The sequence below is a fragment of the Bubalus bubalis genome, chromosome 3 (genome assembly GCF_019923935.1).
Source record: "Bubalus bubalis isolate 160015118507 breed Murrah chromosome 3, NDDB_SH_1, whole genome shotgun sequence".
Classification (NCBI taxonomy): Eukaryota; Metazoa; Chordata; class Mammalia; order Artiodactyla; family Bovidae; genus Bubalus; species Bubalus bubalis.
Genome location: NC_059159.1, coordinates 167,121,710 through 167,146,223, shown reverse-complemented (window position 1 = coordinate 167,146,223; position 24,514 = coordinate 167,121,710). Strand labels below are relative to the sequence as shown.

Here is a 24,514-nt window from a genome sequence, read left to right as displayed (position 1 = left end):
GGCTTTTTCTTTCTCCCTAAATATATATATTTTATGACTGCATTGGTATAAAGATGTAATAATCTTTATATATACATATGAAGGGCGTAAAGGGTATATATATATATAAAGATTATATAAATCTCTATATTACATATTTAAATATATATAATGAAGAGTGGTTTCATTATCATATATGTATTATTATACTAGCTTTTTTCTTCTGATTAAAAAAAAAATTAAGCCATTTTTATGGGCCTCTTAAAAGTGCTGTGGACCTCAGGCATTGTGTCAACTGCAGCTAATGGATGAGTCGGCCTTGGGTCCATCTGGAAGAAGACGGGTCTTCATCTACAGAATAGCATCAGAGGAGGCATTGAGTGCCTGCTGCCTGCCAATCCAGGGAGCTCGGAGGGATACAGTGGATTCCCACACGGCGAGTCCAGTGATGTGACTTTCCTAACCAGTGGAGGCCCACAACAAGTTATGTGAAAACACACGCTAGACAGCGTGGGCTGCGTTCTGGATACAAGAGCTCCTCTGGGGCGAGCCCGCTGTCGCCTCACCCTGGCGCTCATAGCTAGGGACGAGCCTTTCGGGGAGTGAGAAGGAAACCAGAGATGAGGAAGGGATGTGTCCAGACAGGCTTTGCTGGGCTGGGGGCATCTGGAATCACTCTCCAAAGCGGGGGTCGGGGTGGGGGCAGTGGGACTGGATGTTTGCCGAGCGCGCTGCGTGCCAGGCACCATGCTTGACTCCTTGTGTGGAGTAGCTCAGGTTCCCTTCACCATACCCGAGCACTGTTACCTCCACTTACAGATGAGAGAACTGACGCTCGGACAAGCCCAAGCCGGAGTAATTCGCTGGCAAATGACAGAGGTGGGATTCAAACCCAGGCAATCGGTCTCGAGGGTTCACGTTCCTAAGTTCTGAATTATGCTGGCCAGTCAGGGGAAAGCTGACCACATGAGGACAAAGGAGAGTTTTTAATTATAACTAAATAAAGCTTAATAGAGTAAGTTCTAGTGGAGGTATAAGCCAAAGAGCTCAGCGGAGGGAACACTTGATTCAGACAAGAAGGCTCCGGGAAGTTTTCTTGGATGAATGACATAACTAAGCTTGCAGGAGGAATTTGGTGGGAGAGGAGGGGTAGGGGGTGGTAGGCTGGGCAGACCAGCTTTCTAGCAGTCAAGAGCTGTGGTCACTGGAAGATGACTCTGGAGATGGAGAAGACATCTGCTTTTGATGGCACTGAGGGAGCTCTTAGAGGGAAATGGCATAGCTAGATTGTGCAGGGTGGTGAATGCCAGGCGAAGAGATTTGAAGTTTATTCCATAGACAATAGGGACTCTTTGATGGGTTTTCAGAAACAGAGTCCATCGGGGTAGGGATCATCAGCTAGGGATTTCATGATGCTCTTACTAATAGAGTCACAGAGCTGAAAGAGCCAGGACTCCTTTCTCCGGACACCCTGTCCATTGCAATCCTGAGCCCTTCAGCCTTAAAGACTTATAATGAAAAGCATGGGATGTAAGCAAAAATTTTGATAAGAGGGCTGATACACTTTTCAGATATGAGTTTTCTATTGTTTAAATATGAACTAAAAAATCATAAATTATGACTCAACTCAAAAGAACTCTTTAAAACTCCAGATGGGTAAGCGGTATTTAATCGTTCACTAGGACTTCAGAATTTAAATTTTATTCCACTAGGTGGAGAATGATCTAGCTCAGCTTTGAGCCTGCTCTCTAGCTGACCTTGATCAAATATCATCTACCTTCTGGGGCTTGGTCCTCTCATTTACTCAACTAGGAGAGGGTGGGGAGTTGAATCTCTAAGTTGTTCCCTAACTCTGATCATCTATCACACGCACTCTGGAGGTGCGGTGTTGTATCACCTGTGACTTCATACTCTGAGTACTTAGCCTGGGACTTGAAACAAATTAGAGCCAATGTATAATCACTGAATGCATGAAATGAACTGAGCTTTTAATTCAAGCACCTGTGGAATCTTTAGCGGATTTTTAAACAGAAGGTTTAAAATAGGTGACCATTTTTTTTTTAAACAAAAAAGCATAAAAATAAGCAGATCAATAACAAGACAGGCTAGTGTTTCCTCTCTAGCTGTAAAAGGTGTTGAGGAAGTCAAAGACTCTGGAATAGAGAAAAGACTGAGGGGAGGAGGCCAAGGACCCTGCAAGGTCAAAGGGGAAACCAAATGTGAAAGAAGTAAATGCTAGAGAGGATGTGGAGAGAAGGGAACCCTCCTCCACTGTTGGTGGGAATGTAAACTGGTGCAGCCACTATGGAGAACGGTATGGAGTTTCCTTAAAAAACTAAAAATAGAGCTGCCATACGACCCTGCGATCCCACTCCTGGGCAGATACCTGGAGGAAACCATAATCCAAAAAGATCCATGCGTCCAAATGTTGATTACAGCGCTATTTACAGCCAGGGCATGGAAGCAACCTAAATGTCCATAATAGAGGAGTGGATAAAGATGTGGTATATATATATATATATATACACACACACAGTGGAATACTATTCAGCCATAAAAGCAGCAAAACCGTGCCATCTCCAGAGATGTGGCTAGAACCTGCAGACTGTCAACCAGAGTGAAGTAAGTCAGGAAGAGAAAAACAAATAGTATAACATCGCTTTGAGAAATGGTACAGATGAACTTACCTGCAAAGCAGAAACAGACACACAGATGTACAGAATGAATTTATGGATACCAAGGGGGAGAGGGGAGTGGGATGAATTGGGAGACTGGAATTGACATATAAACACTAACATGTATAAAGTGAAAAGTAAAAGTGTTAGTCGCTCAGTCATGTCTGACTCTTTGCGACCCTATTGACTGTAGCCCGCCAGGCTCCTCTGTCCATGGGACTCTCCAGGCAAGAGTACTGGAGTGGGCTGCCATGCCCTCTTCCAGGGGATCTTCCTGACCCAGGGCCTACGTATAAAACAGATAACTGATGAGAACCGACTGCACAGCACAGGGAACTCTACTCAGTGCTCTGTGGTGACCTAAGTGGGAAGACAATCTACTATTTAAAACAGAGCGGGAACATGACTAAGTGATTCACTTTGCTATACAGCAGAAACCAATACAACATTGTAAAGCAACTATACTCCAATACATTAAAACAATTTCAAAACCTGAAAAAGCATGGGAGTGGCAATAGTATTCTATGAACACCAGATAATTCTGTTTCATCAGATGAGTCCACATAAGACAACAGTTCTCAACCAGCGAACATGTGGTAATGTTCCTATAGACATTTTTGATCAACGCAGCTAGGGAAGGGAGGCTGCTTCTGCTTCTTGTGGGCAGAAGCCAGGGATGCTGCTAAGCATCCTAGAGTGCCTGGGACAAACTCCCACAACAGAGAATCACCCTTTCCAATATCTCCACTGTGCTGAGGTTGAGGATCCCTGATATGAGGAACTAGGAAATGTTATGGTAGAAAATAATGCTTGGGGAGGAAGTTGAATGTGATGCTAAGGAATTCTAGCCTGACCTAGAGGGTTTGTAGTGGGATGTAGTGAACTCTGGGACTAATTCTATGTAGTACTTGACCTTTGGGAAGTCACTTAACTTTCCCATACCCCTCAGCTCTCTCAATCTGGAATACTGGGATTATAAGAGTATCTATTTCAGAGGGTCCTTGTGAAGATTAAAGAGTTAACACACGCAAAGTCCTCAGAACAGCGTCTGGCACGTATTGCGTGCTAAATATGTTAGCTATTATCCTTACCATGTGTAGGTAATAGGGAGCTACAGTAGACTCAAGTTTGAGAGAGTAACAAAAGAATCACTTCGGCTGCTGCTAACACTAGAAAAATGATCTAGCTCTGCGTGATCACCGTGTGACTGTTACATCTACTCAATGAATAATCCTCCTTCAATCAGCTTCTGCTTCAGATGACAAGGCAAGTGGGATGTGTGTGGGTCTGTGTCACTGTTCTCTAGCCACTCCCTGTCGGGCTCTGTTTTCCAGATATCCCAAGCCCACATCCAACTGCCTCTTCAGTCCAGGACCCTCACGGTTTTAATGAATAAGTGGAAGAAGACAGAGGAAGGCAGATGGAAAGATGGAAAGGCAGAAAGCCTTCCACGAAAGCGGCTGCCAGTGACACACACCACTCACAGGGATTCCATGGGCACAGCTGGGGGCGTGTTCTAGAGGATTGTTGGAGCTTCTGATACTGTTCTCTGGGAGCCCTTGTTTGTAAACAGATATTCTGCTGATGCTGGGCTTTGTAAGGGCAGACAGAATCTGGTGGGGGTGGGGGTGGGTAGCGGAGAGTGTTGAAGAAAAAGGCAGGTTGTGTCCGCGAGCTTTAGACCATGTGTTTGTTGTTGAGAATACAAAGACCTCACTGTATTAAATGAAAATGCTTGTTTTACAAGGCGAGTGGGAATATGATAGGTACATGTCGAAAATGCTTCGGAAACTGAAACAACTTCATGCCACGAGGGCTTCCTCCAACATCATGCGTCCAGGCGCACACACGGATTGTGAAGTCTTGGGGGCAAAAGACGGTCCCAGAAGCTAAGTGACCATCAGCTCCCTTCTCTGCCCGCTCTATGCAGCCAGCCCTTTCCTCACCAGCCCTGCCTCTATTTCACATTCTCTACTGGGTTCCCACCACCTGCTGACCCAAGGTAGAAGCCGTTATTGATCTAAAATATTGGAGTTGATAAAGGGGCCTCCATTCATCTAGACCCAGATCCAGAGCACTGCTGGGAATACTTAAAACCATGTCACTAAGCAGGACGAGCACTTGAATTTTTTTTCAAAGTAGCTTTCAACTTCTGAAGTGAGATTTTCTAACTGTGCTCTAGTAGAAGTGAACGGTTCAGTGGAGGTTTCTCAGGAGATTTTTGTCAAGGACTCACAGTGGTGTGAGGACAAGAACTGGAGTCTCCTAACTCTTGTCCTCGGAGAAGGCAATGGCAACTCACTCCAGTACTCTTGCCTGGCAAATCCCATGGATGGAGGAGCCTGGTAGGCTGCAGTCCATGGGGTCACTAGGAGTCGGACACGACTGAGCAACTTCACTTTCACTTTTCACTTTCATGCATTGGAGAAGGAAATGGCAACCCACTCCAGTGTTCTTGCCTGGAGAATCCCAGGGATGGGGGAGCCTGGTGGGCTGCCATCTCTGGGGTCGCACAGAGTCGGACACGACTGAATTGACTTAGCAGCAGCAGCAGCAACTCTTGTCCTAGCTCTAGCATGAGAAAAGTGAAAACAGTGAAAGTCTTAGTCACTCAGTCGTGTCTGACTCTTTTTGGCCCCATGGACTGTAGCCTGCCAGGCTCCTCTGTCCATGGAATTCTCCAGGCAAGAATGCTGGAGTGGGTAGACATTCCCTTCTCCTAGGGATCTTCCCAACCCAGAGGTCGAACCCAGGTCTTCCACATTGCAGGCAGATGCTTTACTATGTGAGTCACCAGGGAAGCAGAGAGCCTGGTAAATAGGCTACATGGATGGAAGGATAGATTGGTGAGGGCATGGACTGATGGAAGGGTGGAAAGATCAATGTATGGAGGAGGGATGAAGGGAGGGTGGGAAGGAGGGAAGGAGGGTAGGTGGGTGGATGTTGGGTGATGCTTGGATGGATGGAAGAGTAGATGGATATTTGGATTCACAGATTCCTGGGTAAAGTCCACAGTGAATAATTACGATAAGGACCACCTCAGGCCACTTTGGAAGTGAACTTGCCTAGTTTAAAACTCAGAGAAACTCAGAGAACAGAGTTTGAATAAACAAAGTTGTAGATTATATTTCTAAGGAATAAACGAACTTCTCCTCAGAGGGAAAAAAAGTCCCCAATTCTATTTACTCCAACAAGGGTACAGATGAAGGAAAGTGCAATTCCTCAGTCTGATATGACAACTCAGCATCAACATTCTCATTTTCACAGATCTCCTAGAGTGTTCAGATTTGAGAGCTGGGACCAGGCTTCAGGAAATGACCCCTTAGGTCTCCTTCTTTTAGGCATTTAAGTCATCATTTGGGGGCCATAGACCCCTTTTAGAAAGTGACGAAAACTTTCAACCCGCTCTCCAGAACAATGTGCACAGTCTCAAATTTTTACAGAAAATGTCTTGAGGACAAGTGTCTTCAAGTCCTCCTGGAGCAAAATGCAAGGAACCCCTCTTCCCCCTATTGGTTTAAAGTATTAGTGCTATTCAGATATTTTAGTTGGTACTGGTATTAGCAAGGAAATAAGTGGTAATGATATTCACCAAAATATTAAGTAATAACTAAACAATTAACTAAGCAATAACATCAATAGTGAATTCACACCATGACAGTGGTATAATCGACACTCTACTCTTGGTCTCGTATGATTCATTTTCCACACAGAGGTCAAACTGATCTTTGGAAAACAAACACCAGACCTTGTAACTTCCTTGGTTGAAACTCTGATAACTTTCTAGTTCATCTAGATCAAAATCCACATTCCACAACCTGGGCTACCTTTAGCTTCAGAAACATAGGTCTCGTAATGGCTTGACTATCTGCTTCTTCAACCTGCTAAATCTTCTTTGTCCTGCCTCAAGGTCTATGCACTAGCTCTTCTGTCTCTTTCTTTTTCTCTCTGGAACTCTATTTGTCTTTTCATACAGCTTGTTCCTCCTCATCTGTCATTCAAGCTTCAGCTTGGCCACCTACATCGATGTCCTTCTACTCTGGTCATTCTCCACAGCATCCACTTTCATTGCTCGTCACTGTATAAGCCCTTACAACTGATTCCCTATGTATGGTCTTTCTCTCCTCACAAGAATAAAAAAGTCCACGAGGGCAGGGACCTGTTCTGTCTTTAAGCGTTGCACCTCTAGAGTATTGGGCACATACTACATTTTTATTGACTCTATGGAGATGCACAGAGGGTTTTGGGGAAGCTCTGGTGTGTGGTTTAACCTCTCCCATTCTTGGGACTTTAGATTTCCCAGGTATAAAAGCATAGTTTGGGTCCTACCCAACTATAGGAGTCAATGATCTAAAATCTCTATGACCAAGTTCAAGTGAGCTGGGCTCAAATCCCAGAAAAATATGACTAGATAGAACAATGGTCAGGAGAACTGAATTCTTGTCCTTCTCTGTCTCTGAGTTGGAGCAGAACTTGGAATCTTTTCCCTGCCTCCTCTGGACATCAGATTCTCTCCACCTGTGAAGTGAAGAGACCAGATCAGACGTGCTGCAAATTTACGGCATTCATGCATCCAGAAGTCCATTCACATATCTGCCAAACCCCAGCAATGTGCCAGCCCTGGGAAGGTGTGCTGAGATGGCAGGCATGCTTCTCGCCCTCACTGCGTTCACATCCTCTGGGAGGTCTCCAGGGCACAGGGGAGGCTTGCAGGGCACATCCTCACCATTGCAGCTGGTTCTTTAGCAGCTCTCTCCAGGGACAGGATAGGAGAAACTGAGAGAAAGCCCGGGGAAAAAGGACTTAAAGCCAATAGAATGATATACCGGCTCAACAGAAAGAAAGGAGGCTTAGTAACAGGGGAAAGGTGGCAGGAATATATACAGGGATTGGGTCAGCTCAGAGAAACCAGAGCCGTGTCGAATGGCTGTCATTCACAAACACGTCTGCTCTCATTGCCTGGCCCTTCTGAAGGCTCATCATCATTTCTCAAAGCACCTTTCCTTTCAGACGTCCTCTTTTCTCCCTTATGCGGAGCCATCTCCAATTCATTTCACAAAGTCGACAGCACCACCACCATGGCCGGCGCTGTGTGACAGGTAGGAATAAAGCAGCGATAACGACAGAAATGGTCTCCGCTCAGATGGAGCCTGGAAACAAGTGGAGAAAGACAAGTACGAAGGCATCACAACAGCATGACAAACACAGTAAGGAGCTGTTGGGTTTGATTCGGGTGGTGATAGAATGAATTGTCCAATCATTTCCTAGTGTCATATTCCTAAAAGCTACTCTAGGTCAATGTCCTTAGCGGAGACCTGAATCAAAAAGTGTTTACTGTTCTACTTTGACTTACAGTTCGACACTTAAAACGTCATGCATGGTATGCATCCTTATGCAGGGCAAGGCGCACATTCCACACGCACCCCACCTACTTCATGAATCCCTAACCCTTCTAGGGGGAAGGGACCTCTCTTAGCCCCCCAAATCTCAGAGTACTTTCTAGCCCCCATAACAAACATGGATGTGCAACAACACAATTTTTCTGCTTCTGAGCTTTGCCAGGACTCTATTAATTGCTTAGTTATAGCAGTTACCATGATGTCATGTAGCTGTTTACCAGTCTGCTTCCGCCACCAGGACTGGGAGTTCCCCAAGGGACGGAACTGTGCCCTGTTCTTTTTAATCTGAATCTCCTAGCTCAGTGTGTAAGACTCAAAGATGTAAAGGTTGCTCAGTAACCAAATAGATGGGTGGATGGATGGAAGGAAGGAAGAAAAGAAGGGAAGCTTACCTCTCTGAATAAACTGCCATTTCCCATTCAACTTTGCAGAATGTCTAGGACAGAGGTTTGGCATGTAAGAAATACTTCAGTTAATAAACAGCTGTATGACATTTCTAATAAGCTCACTAATGTGAACCCACAGATGTATCCATCATCTGACACTGTAAAGGCAAACAAAGTGGTCTAGTGGAAAAAGCACTGATTTGGGAGTCAAGAGATCCCAGTTCTAGTTGCAATTTTGCTACCAGTCTGTGCGCTTAACCTCACTCAACTCAGTTTAGCAAGTTAACTTGCCTAGATCTCAGTTTCTTCATCTAAAAACTGAGCAGATTTTATAAAGCAGACTCTATTGTCTTGGGAAAGGGAAGAACAAGATATCATATTTGCTGCTAGCAGATCAGCTCTAATCAGCCCAGTGGGGTTTTTTGTAAAGGAGTAATCCTGTGAACTCACTACTGGCTCTACAGAGGCTTAATCAGCTCCAATGAGAGCACGTCACAAACCAGCCTCGTTACTCCAGAGTCGTTCTTCTGCTCAGAACCCCTGGTTCTCACAGCATGCCACCTACCTCGGGCCCAAACTGGCTCTGAATGTATCAGGTCCCTCCTCAGACGGTGAGAGGGTCACCGTCTCTGCTGAGCATGTTCCTGGGGGAACATTTCTCAGGCCCTGATTCCCAAAAGTGAAAGGGGCTCAGTCGTGTCTGATTCTTTGTGATCCCATGGACTATAGTCCATGGAATTCTCCAGGCCAGAATACTGCAGTGGATAGCCTATCCTTTCTCCAGCAGATCTTCTTAACCCAGGAATCGAATCCGGGTCTCCTGCATTGCACGCGGATTCTTTACCAGCTGAGCTATCAAGGAAGTCTGATTCCCAAAAAAGGAATCCAGAAACATGTTTGGCAGAGCGAATCTTTGAAAGTTTATTAGCTCCTGGTAGACTATGTAAAAGTGGAAAATGCTCTGGGAGACATCAATGGCCTTTTTGTTCAAAAGTTACTGGCAAATAAAATATATTCTGAACAACAAAGAGATTTCTTAGCCAATGTCTTTAAAGTCTTATAACGTTCATTCCAGTTTTTCTTCCATCTCTCTCCCCCTCTATTCCTTCTCTTTTGTCCTTCTCTTTAGTCTCTGTAGATGGTTGCATTAGCCACTGTGGGTAGCCTCATCCATCCATCCAGCCAGCTAGGCAGCCATCTATATAGCATTCACATATATTCATCCTCTCACGGAACATTTACTGAACAGTTACTGTATTCCAAGCAATGCACTAGGCCCTATGGATAGAGAGAAAATTAAACTGGCCTCAGCTCCAGTTCTACAACCCTTAAGCCGTGAGGCCTTCAGCAAGTCATGTCACTTTCTAAACCAAACTCCGAGGGTCCGGCGTGCAGTCCTCGGCACAGGGCCAGTGCACAGTCAGTGCTCGTTATGAGCTGGCGGCTTTTATTACTGTTATTACCGCTGAGAATGCGTCTCCTCCCTCAAGGGTATATAAACAGCGGATAGAGGATTCCAGACCCCAAGGTCACCCCAAGGGCTCACAAGATCAAGGCCAGCCGACGGGAGGCCCGCCAATCACAAAGGAGGGAAAACCCAGGCAACAGATATGACAGCTAGGACACCCAAGGCCCAGAAAGGACCTGCGAAAGGGGACCAGGGTGGAAACCGGAGAAGACAGCAAAGCTTGGGATTATGTGCTGCTGTGCACACACAAAACAAACGCTTCGCAAATGGGCAAAGGACAGAGTGGGAAAGACCAAGGTTAATCTGGGGCTTGGATTAGAAAGGCCGAGATGTGAGTTGAGGAGGCGTCGGCTACACTGTCCCTCCCCTACCCCGTGTTTGGGAAGGCCAGATTATCTTTTATTTTCCCTTCTGACTTCTTTGCTCAAGGGGAAATGGAATTAACCACTGTGTAATGTTTCTGAGTGTGACGCACGGGCCAGGTCATGTGTTTTGGTTACGTAATGCAACATGCCTGAGGTTCCCAAGCTCTTTCTCCCAGAATCATTAGAAATGTAGCTGGTTCCTTTATCCACTCATGCATTCATTAAACAAAAAAAATCTGTGTATTTCCTTATAAGCAAGGTGTGCGGCCAGGCAGTGGAGAAGCTGAGAGGACCCCTAATTTGCACAGGATAAAATGTGATAAAGAATTCCAGGTGTTTTGATAAATGTGTGCAGAGCATAACGAGACAGATGATAAGAGAGGTGGGAAACAAGCAGTATTTGGGGAAGAGTCAGAAAGGGTTTCCCAGAAGAGGAACATCGAGCAGAATCCTCTAGAAGCTTAAGCGCTCTGCAACACGGTGCCTGCAACATTTCCATGTGGGGATAGAAAGGTACGTCAAGGATCTAGGGGATCTAGGAGGCATGTCAAGTAAAGAAAATGATGGGGAAAAGCCTATGGCATTTATCTGGGGGACTGTAAATAACTGCAGTGCTATTGAAGGGCCTCTAGCTAGAGGCAGTAGAGGCAGATTAGCACTGGAGCAAGATTTGACTGCGGAAAGCTGAAGGACAGGTTGAAGGAGGTGTTGGAGTTGAGGCTCAGAGAAGTGGGCACTTACAATTCTAAGGGAAGAGTCAAAGCAAGAGATGAAGAAAGCCTAAGCTAAGAAAGGGGAAGGAAGGTTGGCTCTAAACATGTTAAAAAGGCAGGACAGACAGGATAAACATGCTGCTGCTGCTAAGTCGCTTCAGTCATGTCCGACTCTGTGCGACCCCAGAGACGGCAGCCCACCAGGCTCCCCCGTCCCTGGGACTCTTCAGGCAAGAACAATGGAGTGGGTTGCCATTTGGTGGGTGACATATCTAGGGCAGGTGACACTAGATGAGGACAGAAGGAATTTTGGAAAAAAGAGGATTCAGCTTTGGACATGTTGAGTTTGAAATGCAGGCTGACATTTTCAATAGACAGCTGGATCTGTGAGTCCAGAGTCCAGCAGAATCTGGAGATAAATGATGCTCCTCAGCAGAGAGATGGTACTTTGATAGGGAAGGATGCAAAGCAAGGAGGGAAGCAGACCTAGCCCTGGCCTAAGATTCAGAAGACAGAGGATCTTACCCTGAATGGTCACTGGTTTGGACAAGTCACTGTTTCCACCACCCCTTGGTTTCTCATCCTGGGAACGAATGGCTCTGATGCTGACTCTCACACCCCTGGGTTCTCTGCACTTACGGGAATGTTTCTTCACCAGAGTAGAGGATGCCTTCCTTCCTTACATTTTATGTGTACTGTGCATCTCTTAGAGCAAGGCCACCTTGTTCCTGATTGGCCTGTTATCAGCTCTTTCTCTGTACTCTTACCAGCCTCTGTAGCCAAAAGATCTCCAATTTCATTGGGGGAAATAAATCCCTCTTTACAAACATATCTGGTCATATTCTGCTCAGCTGTATTTCTTGTTTATAGAGCAAAAACAATTAAGAAGAAGTGGATGTGGGACAGATGCAGGAACAGCTTCTTGCCTCAAAGGTGGTAGGTACAGGTTAGACCACCAGTCTCTTATAGGCAAAAGAGTAGATCAGGGATCCGTAATAAGTTACATGCTCCCCCCGCCCACATACTTGGGCATCCCAGGTGACTCAGTGGTAAAGAAGCTACATCCAATGCAGGAGATGCAGGTTCGATCCCTGGGTTCAGAAGATCCCCTGGGGAAGGAAATGGCAATGCACTCCAGTATTCTTACCTGGGAAATCCCATGAACAGGAGCCCGGTGGGCTACAGTCCATGGGGTCACAAAAAGAGCTGGACATGACTGAACGACTAAACAACAACCCACGCACTTAGATCCCAAGCTGCGATCCCGCACCTCCTAGAGTTTCTGTCTCTGTTTCCTCCAAACGGACTGGAACCTGGGACCCTCTCAGGTTTTCCAAAACTGAAACAGGGCCATCTCTCCTACTCTTCCATGGTCCCTGGGTTTGTGACAAGTAATACTGGAAAACATTCTCTTTCTCTTGTTGGAAGAAAAATCTGGGGATGACAGTGCTGGGGATTCCCAGAAGGAGAATAGACTAACAGATGGCTACAGACTCCTGAGTTCTAGTATTTTAATCATGAAGTGATGTGATTAAAGTGATAAGCATGACCAAAAGGCCAGTGGTCTATGCCAGTGTCCAGCTACTTGCCTGGAATGGCTTTCGTACAGTAAGAAATTATGAAACCTGAGTATTCTAGCCATAAGCCAAGATGTGATCACTGAAAAGGTCATTTAGCGAGTTTTTTTAAAAATATATTTACGGCAGCTCTTATCAGCAATATCAGTAATGCGATGGCTTCCAGCTCTTGGGAAGTACCAATATTCCCTACATAATGTCTTCAGTCAGTCTTTGATGCAGATTCTACCCATTGGTACTCTGCTTGTGGATAGGAGGCTTTTTGAGGCGACATTAAAGCATACATGTCCATGAGACAGCCACATTCTAAGTTGGGGTCGGTCAGTGATACCTGAGCAAGAAGGGGCGCCATGTGCTTTTTCAAGGACGAGTGTAGCTGGGAAAGAGGAGCAGTCGGTGTGGGCACTTAGTCCCCGAGGGGCACAAGCGCCACCTGGTGGAGGAAGCCTCACTTGAAAAGGAAGAGCGCGGGAACGACTGCCAACACTGATTGACTGATGAGGACCATGGGGCCCCCAGGGACCTCTGCTGGGCCTCTAGGGCAAAGGCAGACAAGGATGAGCTCCTCCTTACCCCCGCTGTCCGGATGAGGAAAACGGGCCCCAAGAAGGAAAGTGCGCTCCCCAAAGTCACACAGCAAGCTGAGGACTGCTGCTGGGCTGGACCTGACCCCCACCCTCCACCCCCCTGCCCTTAGTCCCTTGTGCTTCCTTCTCCAAACCCCACAGCCTCCTCCAGCCAACCCCGCTCTGCTCTGAGGCCTCTGGTCCAGAGTGACTTCTCATCACCACCTCCCTCCTCTTCCCACCACCCCAGCCCCACGCAACTCCCTTTTCCTATTTCGTCTATGTTCATAAACATTCACCCAACATGATGAGGTGAATTTCCTTACTCATTCGTCTTCTGCCTCCTCTTCCTTCTCACTTCCCACCCCCGACTCCAGAATATAAACTCCCTGAGGTCAGAGATATCTTCTTTTGTTCCTTGCTTTGTACTGACAGCCTAAAACTGTGCCTGGCATGCAGAAGAAACTCACTGAATACTTGTTGAATACTTGGGCAGGGAGGGACATGCCCTACTCTGCTCCTTGTTTTTAATCTGCTTTTCTTAGAGTCTGTACAATGAGCCCATGCTGCTTCTGTGACAGGAAATGATAAAGTGTTTATTCTCTTTGTCCTTCATTTTAGTTTTTGTTTTATGTGAAGACGACAGGAACGAGCCTTTCCTGAGTGGGGAGGGAGGGAAAGGCGATTCCTAGCTCTGCCAAAGGAGATAAACATGTCTAATTTATAGAGTTATTGAGAGAATTAGAAATGGCGTGTAGCAAGGACCGGACATACACAAAACCCACACGAGTTAGCATTTACTGGGTGCTTACCCATGGTCTAGATTCCATTACTAAGCGTTTTCCACATGGAGGCCCAGTTAATCTTCAAAACAACCCTATGAAGTAGGAGCCAGTATTATCCGCATTTCACGGAGGGGAAAAGTGACGCTTGGTGATATTAAGTAACTTGCCCTAGGTCACACAACTGGCAGGTGGGAGAACCAGCCCAATCACACTCAGGCAGCCTGACTCGAGTTCTACCATCAATCATTACAAAATACGTCCTCAGTAAACATATGCTCCTTCCTCCCATTTCCTGACTGTGTCAGCTCTTTCTTAGTCAACTATAGTTTATCCTCCTCCTCCAGCCCCACTGGGCTCTAGAAGGTTCTAGAAGGCTTCCAGGGCCATGGGAGATGCAGAGAAAGAAGGAACCAAAAGAAAGAAAGAAAGAAAGAAACAGGGGTAGGTGGAAACGTGAATGAGTGTGTGTGTGTGTGTGTGTGTGTGTGTGTGTACACGCGCACCTGTGTGTGAATGGTCGCAGTGTGTTTTGGGTTGTCACAAGATTAGGAGATTCTAGGGGATTCTTATGCAGAAAACTAAGGATATAAAATGCTTCCCAATGCTGGGGATGGTTCCATACAGCAAGGAATGCCCTCACGGACATTTCTAATTGCTCTGCAAGGCTCCACCTGCCCCTCCTGTCTCTTGTCTTCCTCGAAAGCTCTCCAAGACGGCCAGTCACCTGGCTTCACAGGTGTACAGGAAGAAGGGCCGAGGGAGCTCCCGGTGTCTGCACCCTGACTTTCAGTTACTCTCTGTGTGACCTTGGGAGAGTCCCTCACCCGCTCCAAGTTGCTGAAATGCAGTTGGAAACCTGTCAGCTCACAGATCACGCAGGGATCTAAGACTTCAGCTCCTCCTGTGGCTCTCCAACTCTTTTAAACTTTTTATGATGGAATTCTTCAATCAGGCACAGGAGGACAGACAAAACCTGCATTGAAGCCCGTTGTTTTCTGTCACCTGGCTTCAGCGATCATCAGTCTGCCAATCTTCTTTCATCTACCCCTCTTCCCCCCAACATCCTAATTTTTTTTTTCCTGGAACACTTTAAACAAACAAAATAGACATAACGTCATTTTATCCATAAATACTTCAGTACGCATTTCTAACAGAATAGATCTTTAAAAGTGTATAATCACAATACCGGTATCATGACTAACAAAGTTAACAATGTCAGTCCGTGTCCACTTGAATTCTGTCACTGAGAAACTCACACAGTCCTTCAAAGGAAGTCTTGTAGAATCACACAATTCAGGCAGTATAGGGGAAGGGAAGGTGCAGGAAGCAGAATGCTTTGCTTCCCTTCATCTCTTCCCTGCTGCTGCTGCTGCTAAGTTACTTCAGTCGTGTCCGACTCTGTGCGACCCCATGGACAGCAGCCCACCAGGCTCCCCCATCCCTGGGATTTTCCAGGCAAGAACACTGGAGTGGGTTGCCATTTCCTTCTCCATCACCTCTCCCCAGGGCATTCCTAAGATTGTGGAAATCTTAGGATTTCCAGTGTGAAAGCCCCTGTTTCATTGCTACCCCCCCAGCTACGCACGCTGAGAACACTGAAGCAGAGAGGAGCAGTTAAGTTGTCTGGGTCACACGGCAAGTGAGGCAGACCTGTTAATTCCAACATCAAAGGACTCCAGTGAGGTCACACATAGGGAAAGGTTTGCTAACTCGATCACTGTTTATTGTTGGAGTGTGAAGAATGATGATAAAGGTGCCTTTTCCAGGAACTACGTGGATCTTACAAAGCACTCACATCTCTCACTTTCTGGATCCTCCAACCAGTGTGGACCTATGAACTAGATTCTGATCTCAGCCGAGAGCTTCTCCTGCCATTGTCTCACCTGGTTCTCGTGACAACATGTGAGATGGGGGTGTTGACTGTAACCACACCTGCAACTCTCTCCCCAGAGGCTCCAGGTCACACAGCTCAGAGGACGCCAAGCTGGGACTTGAGTCCAGAGTTCCTGGCTCTCAGTTCCAGGTTTTCAAAGGAGCTAAAGGGCCAAGACCCACAAGTCAGGTCTGAGTTGAATGTTTCCAGTAAGTGTATCAAGGCATGAAGCAGAGTCCTCAGCGCAGCAAGAAAAAAAGATAAAAGAGACACTGAGGGAAAGGAAATTAAATTCCAGAGACGGGGCAGCAGGTGAGGGGAGAAGCAGGCACTTACTGAATTCTTAAGCCCTGGACCAGCCATAGGTAGATGAGGCTCAGGCTGCTTGTATAGGGGGTCCTCCTACCTGGGGTCCCTGGGAGTCTTCTCTCTCATCTAAGACACCCTACAGCCAGCGCTGGTTTCAGAGTGATCATAAGGTGAGGGGATTTGGGATGATAGGAACACTTGCTTTCTTTCAGGAAGGACTAGCCCTGGGCAAAGTGGGGAATGCCTTCCAGCTGGGGTTCCTTCCCTCCTTTCCACCTCTTATTCCTCAGAAAAAAAAATATGCCTCACTGCTTAAGCATGGTGAGAGGTCCATTTGAACTCAGATGTGTGGCACTCCATGTATTATCCCCTTTTAGGAGTGTTTGCTCTTTAAAGGAGGTACCAGAAGGTGAGAATGTGGCTTCACATACAGGACCAGATTTGAAAAAAATGGAATGTCAGTGTGCGTGTGAATGTACACACACACACACACACCCTGCCCCTAGGAACCACAGTGGAATTGGGAATGGAAAGGGGGTCCCTTCTGATGGTAATTCAGAACTGGAACAGCTGAACTTCTCTAAAAGCTCTGCCACCGACCAGCTGGGTAAGCAGGAAGCCCTACTCCCTACCCCTGCCCGAGGCCTCAGTTTCTCCACCTGCAGAGCAGGGAGACATCAAGCAGGATCAGCGGTTCTTCCTGCTGGTGGCCCTTCCACATCTCCTGAGAAGGTTTCGAAAAACACCGCTGCCCAGGCCAGTGCCAGACCGTCGACCTCTGAATCCCTGGGAGGCAGCTGGGCAGCAGGAGGTTTTAAAAGCTGGTGATTTTCAGTGCTACGAAATGGGAGCAACTCAACCAAATCACCTCCCAGGCCACCTTGAGAGGGGCAGCTTATGGATACAGTTCAGTTCTCAGCCCCCGTGTGATGCTGGCCCTCAGTTTCCCTGTTTCTCCATGGGCTGCTGGACACAGTCCATGCCTGGCTGACCATGCAAAAGCCACGTTCCTGAGCCCTCCACCTCTTAGCCTCCAGTTTGCCCTCCTCGGTGTAGTGGGGCGAGGGTGATGCAGCCTCCGTCACCCGATCTGTGCACGTGAAGTGCTGGCTGGGGCAACGTGACAGTCAGGGCAGTGTCTGGGGAAGGAGCGAGAGGTATGTGACCACAGAGCTGTGACCGGGATGCACTGTGGCCACTGTCGGGCTGCTGTTCCCGAGGGTGTATTCTCCCCCTGGGTGCTAACCGGCTTTCCTAGTCATTGGTCCCGTGCTGGTGACCCTCCTCTGGCCCTTATCACCAAGGAGTCGTCCAAGTAGGTCAAAGAAGAGGAAATCAAAGTGCAAGGAAGGGATCTGAAGGGGCCCAACTGTTTGTTCCCCAAGATACACTGTCTACTCTAGACAGACTCCCCAGCCACTCCAGCAGGGAAGCCTGAACATGGCATAAACGGGCTGAAGGCAAGGTGGCGAATTGGGAAAGGCAAGAGGGTTACTTACTGGATCCAGCTACCACTCACAGCCATTGACTGAGTCCCCAGGATGAGCTGGTTCTGTGCCAGGTACTTTCTGCCTGCTTATTTCCCTGCATTATCCTGACACCATTATGCCCATTTTACAGAAGAGGAAGCCAAAGGGACAGAAAGACAAAGTGACCTGACTCAAACCACACAGGAAGTCATTGGCAACAGAAATTCCAAGCCCTGTCTGTCTGATAGATAGTTTGGTGGGAAAAGAAAAAAAAAAAAAAAAACACCCAGATATGCGAGTCACATCCAGAGTTCCAAGGAGATTTAGATTCACGTTTTATCCCATTTCATCTGCAGGAATACAGTTAGCACACAGAGGGGCAGAAAGGAGTTGTCCGCAGCAGGTCTAAAGAAGGAAAGGGGGTCATTCCTTCTCTCTCCAAAAGCACTGCTGAAGAAGAAGCGGGCACTTGCAGCTCGAGGTCATACCTGGGCTCTGTCCACTTTGGACTAAGTAGCTTCCACCCTCTGAGACTTTGTTTCCTCATTTGGAAAACAGAGGTGACGATGCCCACCTTGCAGGGTGGCTGTGAGGGTGAAACTGGCAGACACAAGGCAAGCACCTAGCTCAGTGCCTGGCACCTGGGAGGCACCCAGGAAGAGTCACTTTCCTTCCTGCCACTAAGTATCCTCAGTCCACAGAGCCAAGGCTTTTTTGGGGTTGAGTGGGTTGTGGGAAGTGTGGGCTGCAGAAGGGCGGAAATAAAGGTCTCTTCTCGGTAGCCTGTCAACTCAATAGTCCAATATTTAGAACAAAGGAAAGAAGCATGGCAGGAGGAGGTGCTGGAGGGGATTCAGGTAAATCCTTTCCTTCTTGTGAGCAGGGATTCTGGGTCACTAAGGCATGGGGGCGGGAGGAGGTAGCCGTACTTGTGGGGTCCACATTTCACTTATCTAGCAGGTCAGAGAAACTTTAACAAGATTAACTGCTGCTCGGGGCCTCTGCTCCTTGGAGCAAATTGAGTCTTGTTTTCTTTTTCTTCCCCTTCTTTCTCTTTCTGTCAAACTGGAGAGGTATGGTGGGGGAGGGCAGGTGGGGATGAGGGGCAGGGGTCTGGATCCTGCCTGGTACGCTATAAAGGCAAAAGGATGTGTCAATAAGCCCCCCTCAGCCCCAGACTTGAAAGGGAACCCCAATTGCCATGTCCCAAGTGGCTGGGTGGTGGGTCTGTGAGGGGTGGGAGGTGACTGTTTCTCGGATGGGTTTTCTCAGCAGGATAGTGGGTAAGGCCTGGGATTGGACAGGACCAGGCTCAAATCCTAGTTCCTGCCACAGGGGACCCCTCCCCTGGCTGCTTCTGTCTCCCTGTTTGGCCTAAGAGACAAGATCAGGCCTGGGGGACCTCCGAGGACCCTTTTCACAACAGCCTTAAAGGACTCTTCAACCCTCAGACCATCCACCGTGGGTGGGCCATTCAGAGACTCCGGCACACAGGCACTTTCTAACTTTAGCTCTGCTTTTGCCTGCATAAGCCTTTTCATTTTTATTAATACTCACACACATATATATGTGGGCTTCCCTGGTGGATCAGATGATAAAGAATCTGCCTGCACCATGAGAGACCCAGGTTCAATTCCTGGGTTGGGAAGATCCCCTGGAGGAGGTCATGGCAACCCACTCTGGTATTCTTGCCTGGGAAATCCCAAGGACACAGGAGCCTGGAGAGCTACAGTCCATGGGGTTGCAAAGAGTTGGACACAACTGAGCAACCGACACACACACATATGCACAGACATGTGTGTGTATGTGTGTGTGTATATATACATATATATATATATATATATATATTCCCCCCCACTCACTGCCACTTCCTTTTTGGAAAAAATAAAAGGCATGTTTTCAGAGCTTCAGAAACAAACTGCTCCTTCACTCTTCTCTGCCTCTCTGAGCGCCTGTCTGAACTGGTGTCAGTGAAGTTTGAACCAGGGTAGAAATAGCATCCCAGGCGGATCTGGGAGCATGGCCCGCCTCCCAGCAGCGGAGAGGCCTGCCTCTGCCAGACGACAGACCCGGTTAACAGCACCATAAAATTAGACCTTTACGAAACCCAATTGAATCCTGCAGCAAAGAGTGATGTAAGGCAGCCTGGCCTGACAGCGAGGCAGCAACCCTCTGCCTGAAATAGCAGTGAGGTCCCTGCTGGGAGATGCCTGCTCTCTCAAGATAGGTGACCAGGGATTCCTAGGAAAGTGGCGACGCCCCGCCAAAGAGCGCCAGCAGAGGTCAGGTGGCCAACCGGGCACCCCAGGTCGCTGCGGGAGGACGTGGCTTGACACCCTCATCCAAATTGCCCACCTCAGCTGGCCCTGCCTCTCCCAGCCTGAACTGACACAGAGGAAGGAGCTGCAAAAGTGTTTCTGCAAAGAACCTCTGTTTGTTTGCATTTTAATTCAAGGAGAAGCAGGTTCTTTTCAGTCCCACAGCCTGTACCGTGTGGAGGATACGCGCAGAACGAGTCTTTTCTGGCTCAAGGCCAGGTGTTTACACACCGTCAAATCTGGCTCAGACTCAACTAGGGGAGGGGAAAAAAAATCCACCAGAATCCTAGGGAGGAAAGCTCTGAGCTTTCTGGGGCTACACAGCAGCAGTGACTTTTTTTTTCTTTCTCGTTTTGAGAGGAATGTTATTTCCACACATAAAATGGACCAGGCATTTTATACAAGCAATAATAACCTAACGTCCCCCATCCAATTAAAGTATTTTACTGCACAATCTTTGTGTGAGAGAGTGAATGAGTGCTCAAGAGAGAGTGTGTGTGTCAAGAGGGGGCTCCTTGTCTGAATTGCAGACATTTATAAAGCAGGCTCCTGTGGAATCTCAGGTGCTATATGTATGTGTTTGTTTGTTTTACAAAAATGCATTTACTACCTTTTCATTGATGATACGTCTAGAACCCTGGGCTCTCCACTCTGGAGGAGAAAGGTTTCCAAACCCCTGTACCACAGGTATAGACTAAGAAAAAATCAAATCTACTCATTAAAAAAAAAAAAAAAAAAAACTCCAAGTAGCAGGCTCTGTGTTTTTCCTGTGTTCCGAAAGAGAAGTAAACATACCACAGCCCTGAATTATAAGCATCAGCATTACTATTATGAGTACCGTCTCTTCTCTACTCTACATTATAAACCCCTCTGGCTGACTGGGGCTTGGGGGCTAAAACTGAATGAGCTCAGTTTCCCTCTCCTTCCTGAGACGCAAAAAAAAAAAAAAAGAAAGAAAAAGAAAAAAATAGCATATGATGACGTCAGGCATGGGGGAAAGTCACTTTGTAGCTCTCGGTTTGGGATTTGGTAGCGGGAGAGCGGAGCTTCGCGGTATGTGCTTACTTAGTACGGCAGCAGAGTTTGGGTCCCCGAAATGGGCTTGCTGTAAATAGGAGAGTTAGCAACATTTGAGAAGGTCCATGCCACGACAGAAAGAAGCCGGACTGCCCGGAGAACTCAGAGCTCTCTCCCTTCTAAGAAAGTGTGTGTAAGGGGGTGGGATCGCAAAACGCCTCCAACACGTTTCCTGGCTGCATCGATGGGGGAACCCCTACTCTCACTCTGAGCCGTCCGAGGAGGACGGGGCAAGATTGTTTGTGCAGGGAGGGAATCTCCCAGCCAGCAGAGGCAAAACTTTCCTCCTCTCCTCCAGCGCCGCCCCCTCCCTTTCGGCCCCCCAGTTTTATTAAAGACATTGCCACAGATTCATTAAGAGGAGGAAAAATGGATGCTGGAGGATTGCTAAGGTTTGCAACCCTCGCGAAGTGTCCGGTTTCACTGTGGGTTTTGCTATGGAAAGGGGAGGGTGTGAGGAGGGGAACCTAAATTCATTACGGGCTTGTAAAAGTCCCAAATGAGAAAAGCGCCCCGTTTCGCAGCCTAGTCCCGGGAAGACTGGCTGGGTGTGCAGACGGAAAGTCTCACCCCAGCTCCGAATGACAGGCAAGGGGCTTGGAAAGAGAGAACACGGGACGGCAGTGTGTGTGCGTGTCTGTGGGTGGCTGGGGGTAGGGGGTTAATCCCAGAGGTAGGCAGCAAGTACAGAGCAACTTTGGGGCACTTCAAGTACTTTTAAGTCCTGAGGATCACAACAAGCTTGTAGGCTTTCAGGGTAACTGGGCTAAGTAAAGCGGGGGTGGGGGGTCATCTCCATTAAAAAGCCAAAGAAATCAATGGTCCCTAGCTTCTAGTCACATGCATCCCAACTGGGTCATCCTCCCCACCATCCCGAACAGAGACAGTCCACCTGAACATCCAAAACACGATTCATGTGCACAAGGCTCCCCGAGACCAGCCCTCATCAACTGCGGTCTGGGGTGGCCGGGAGCGCTCCCTGCGTTCTTCTGGAGGGGCTAGGCAGGGACACCTTCCGAGCGCGCCCATTCGGCAGATGGGGCAAAGTGAGGCTCGCGGCTCGTCCCGGAGCCTCTGAGCGGCCAGCTGAGCGGCGGCTCCTGCACAGACACACCCTCCAGACCCCCGACCATCCCGCCACCCGCGCCCAGGCACCCGCGCGCCCCTGGGGTCGCGAGGCCGGTGCAGCGCCCGCCCGAGAGCCCTCGCCTACCTGTGATCACCGCCGGAGAGCTCTGGCCCCCCTCTGCTCGCAGCCACACTTGCAGCGTGAACGCGTCCCGGGGCAGCTCGAGGTCGGCTCGCAGGCGCAGCTGCTCGCCTCGCCCGCTGAAATAGAGCGCCCGGCTCGGCGGGCTCGGCTCCTCCGCGGCGCCCCTTGCCTCCCGCTGCTGCCGCCGCCGGGGGACGCGCACGGCTTCCCAGGCACCGCCCGGCGGCGGCGGCGGCGGCGGCGGCGGAGAGGCGCGGCGGCCGCGGGCCGCCCGGGTGGCGCAGGTGGCCGGGCCGGCGGCGGGGCGCGGGGGGCGGCCGGCCCGCGGGTCTCTCCGGGCCCGGCGGGGGCGCTCGGCCAGCCCGCAGCCCAGCGCGGCGCTCAGCAGCCCCAGGCGCAGCACCCAACTCCAGAGCCGCATGTCCGACGGTCCCCCCCGCCCCCCCTTCGCCCCTGCACCGCCGCCCGGAGCTGCCAGCTTTAGGAGCCTCGGCGCCTCGACTTTCTTCGCTTCTTCACCCTTCTTGGGCGAGCCCCCCCTTCCACTTGCTTTTTTCTTTTCTTTCTCGCTTTCCTCCTCAAGGTGTGTGCTCCACTCCCCCCACCTTTGAAAAAATACAGCCCAACTCCTCCTGGTTGGCAATTAATTTCTCTCTCCGCTCCTTTATCTGCCTTATTCCCCCCTCTAACAGCTGGTTGCCTTCCTCCTTGTTTTATTTCATTTTATTTTATATGATTTCTCGCTCTTAAAAAAAAAAAAAAAAGCTCCTCTAAGACACTGATCCGCTGAATTCCCTCCCCCCCAAAAGATGCTCTAATTTATTTATTTTTTGCGTCCTTTATAACACAAGCCACAGCCCCCTTCCCCCCCCAAGTCCCCCCTCCCCTCCCTCCTTCTTCACAAAATGAAAGGAAAGAGGGGGGAAAAAATCCCTCAGAAGATGAGTAAACAAGCGTATGCTAATCTGCTCCCGAGCGCTCCACCTCCCCAATTGAATGAGTCCTAGTTAAAACTGCGGGGATCATGACTAATCAATCAGTTTGGAGAGGCCGAGCTACCCAGCCGTCCTCCACCTTCCCGTTTGCCTCCTTCTCTCCGCTTCTCCACCCCCTCCTTTTTTTTTTTTTTAAGAAGACAATCTTAAAGTAACAATTTAATGAAATTCTGTACACACCCCCTTATGGTCCTCCCAGCTCTCCTCATTCCTGCTCAAAACACACATTCCTGTTTTTGTTTTGTTTTGCTTGCTTTTTTCCCCCCCCTCCTTCACTCCCCTCCTCCCATCTTTTTATTTTTATTTTTTTTCCTACTGGAGGGGAGAAAAATCTCTCTTCTCTCAGGATCCCCTTTGCACTTTGCTGGTCAACCTCATCCTCGTCTATAGCACATAAAGAGTCTTGAAACTTGATTCTCAGATTTTTTTTTTTTTTGGTAATGCTCTTTCTCCCTCTTTCATTCTCCTTTCTCACCCTCACTTCTCTCCCTCCTTCCACTCCGTATCTCTCTCCCTCTCCCTCTTTCCCTTCTTCTTTCCCTTCTCTTGCCTTCCCTCTCCTTTTCCCTCTTGGAATCCCCTTAAAGATATGCAGTGGTGAAGGTCTCCCCCTCTTTCCTGAGCCGCGGTGCTGGCTTCAGTTAGTCCAAATGTTGTCCCAAAGTCCTCAAGGAATCATCAGAAGCAACTAGAAAAGGCATTTGCTTTCCCGAAGCTGTAGACTCAGCACAACTATGTCTCTGAATACTTCTGAATACTTTAAAATTTGTTAGAAATTTGTTAGAAATTATTTCAGCTTTATATAAAAAATTTAAAAAAACACCTATCATTTTGTCTTTTTTTTTTTCCATCTAAGAAATTCAGGTCCTTCTGACACTGTTAAAGTCTCAGGTAAGGATCTGACCATTTGCTGCTTTGTAGATCTGTTTTGAACTGGGACATATATGTAATTTTTTTTTTTTTCTTTTTTTTTTTCCCCCTCTTTGTAGAACTCAAAAGCTCCCCCTTATGGCAAAACAGTTGTGTTTTTTTTTCCCCTTCCAAGTGTTAAATAAGTTAAAGTGAGTTAGCAGTGGTAGATTACAAATTATTAGTTACTGGCTTGTTCAAATAGAACAGTGATAAAAATATGCTATGTGAGGCTTGCATGTGGATAGTGAGCTGGAAGCCTTCGGGGAGATTAACTTGACTTTCCTCCCGTGTCTCCTGTCCTCAGGGCTACCGTGGATCCTGCCTAAGAGCTGGGGTCATTTCTGCTTGCTTCGGGAGGGTGAACACTAGTGGAGAGTATGTGCTGGTTGAAGTATGCGGATTTGTAGGATGAGCAAATGACTCAGACATCCCCCA

At 48.1% G+C, this 24,514-nt stretch overlaps 1 protein-coding gene across 1 annotated transcript in view; it reads right to left on the bottom strand.

Annotated features, from left to right (window-relative positions):
- Positions 1-23,006, bottom strand: part of PAPPA (pappalysin 1) — a 270,648-nt gene extending 247,642 nt beyond the window's left edge. Inside the window, exon 1 of the mRNA XM_006074173.4 lies at positions 22,173-23,006. Coding sequence (XP_006074235.3) covers positions 22,173-22,593 — 421 coding nt within the window. The 5' untranslated portion in view covers positions 22,594-23,006. The remainder of the gene's footprint in view (positions 1-22,172) is intronic.
- Positions 23,007-24,514: the final 1,508 nt, after the last annotated feature.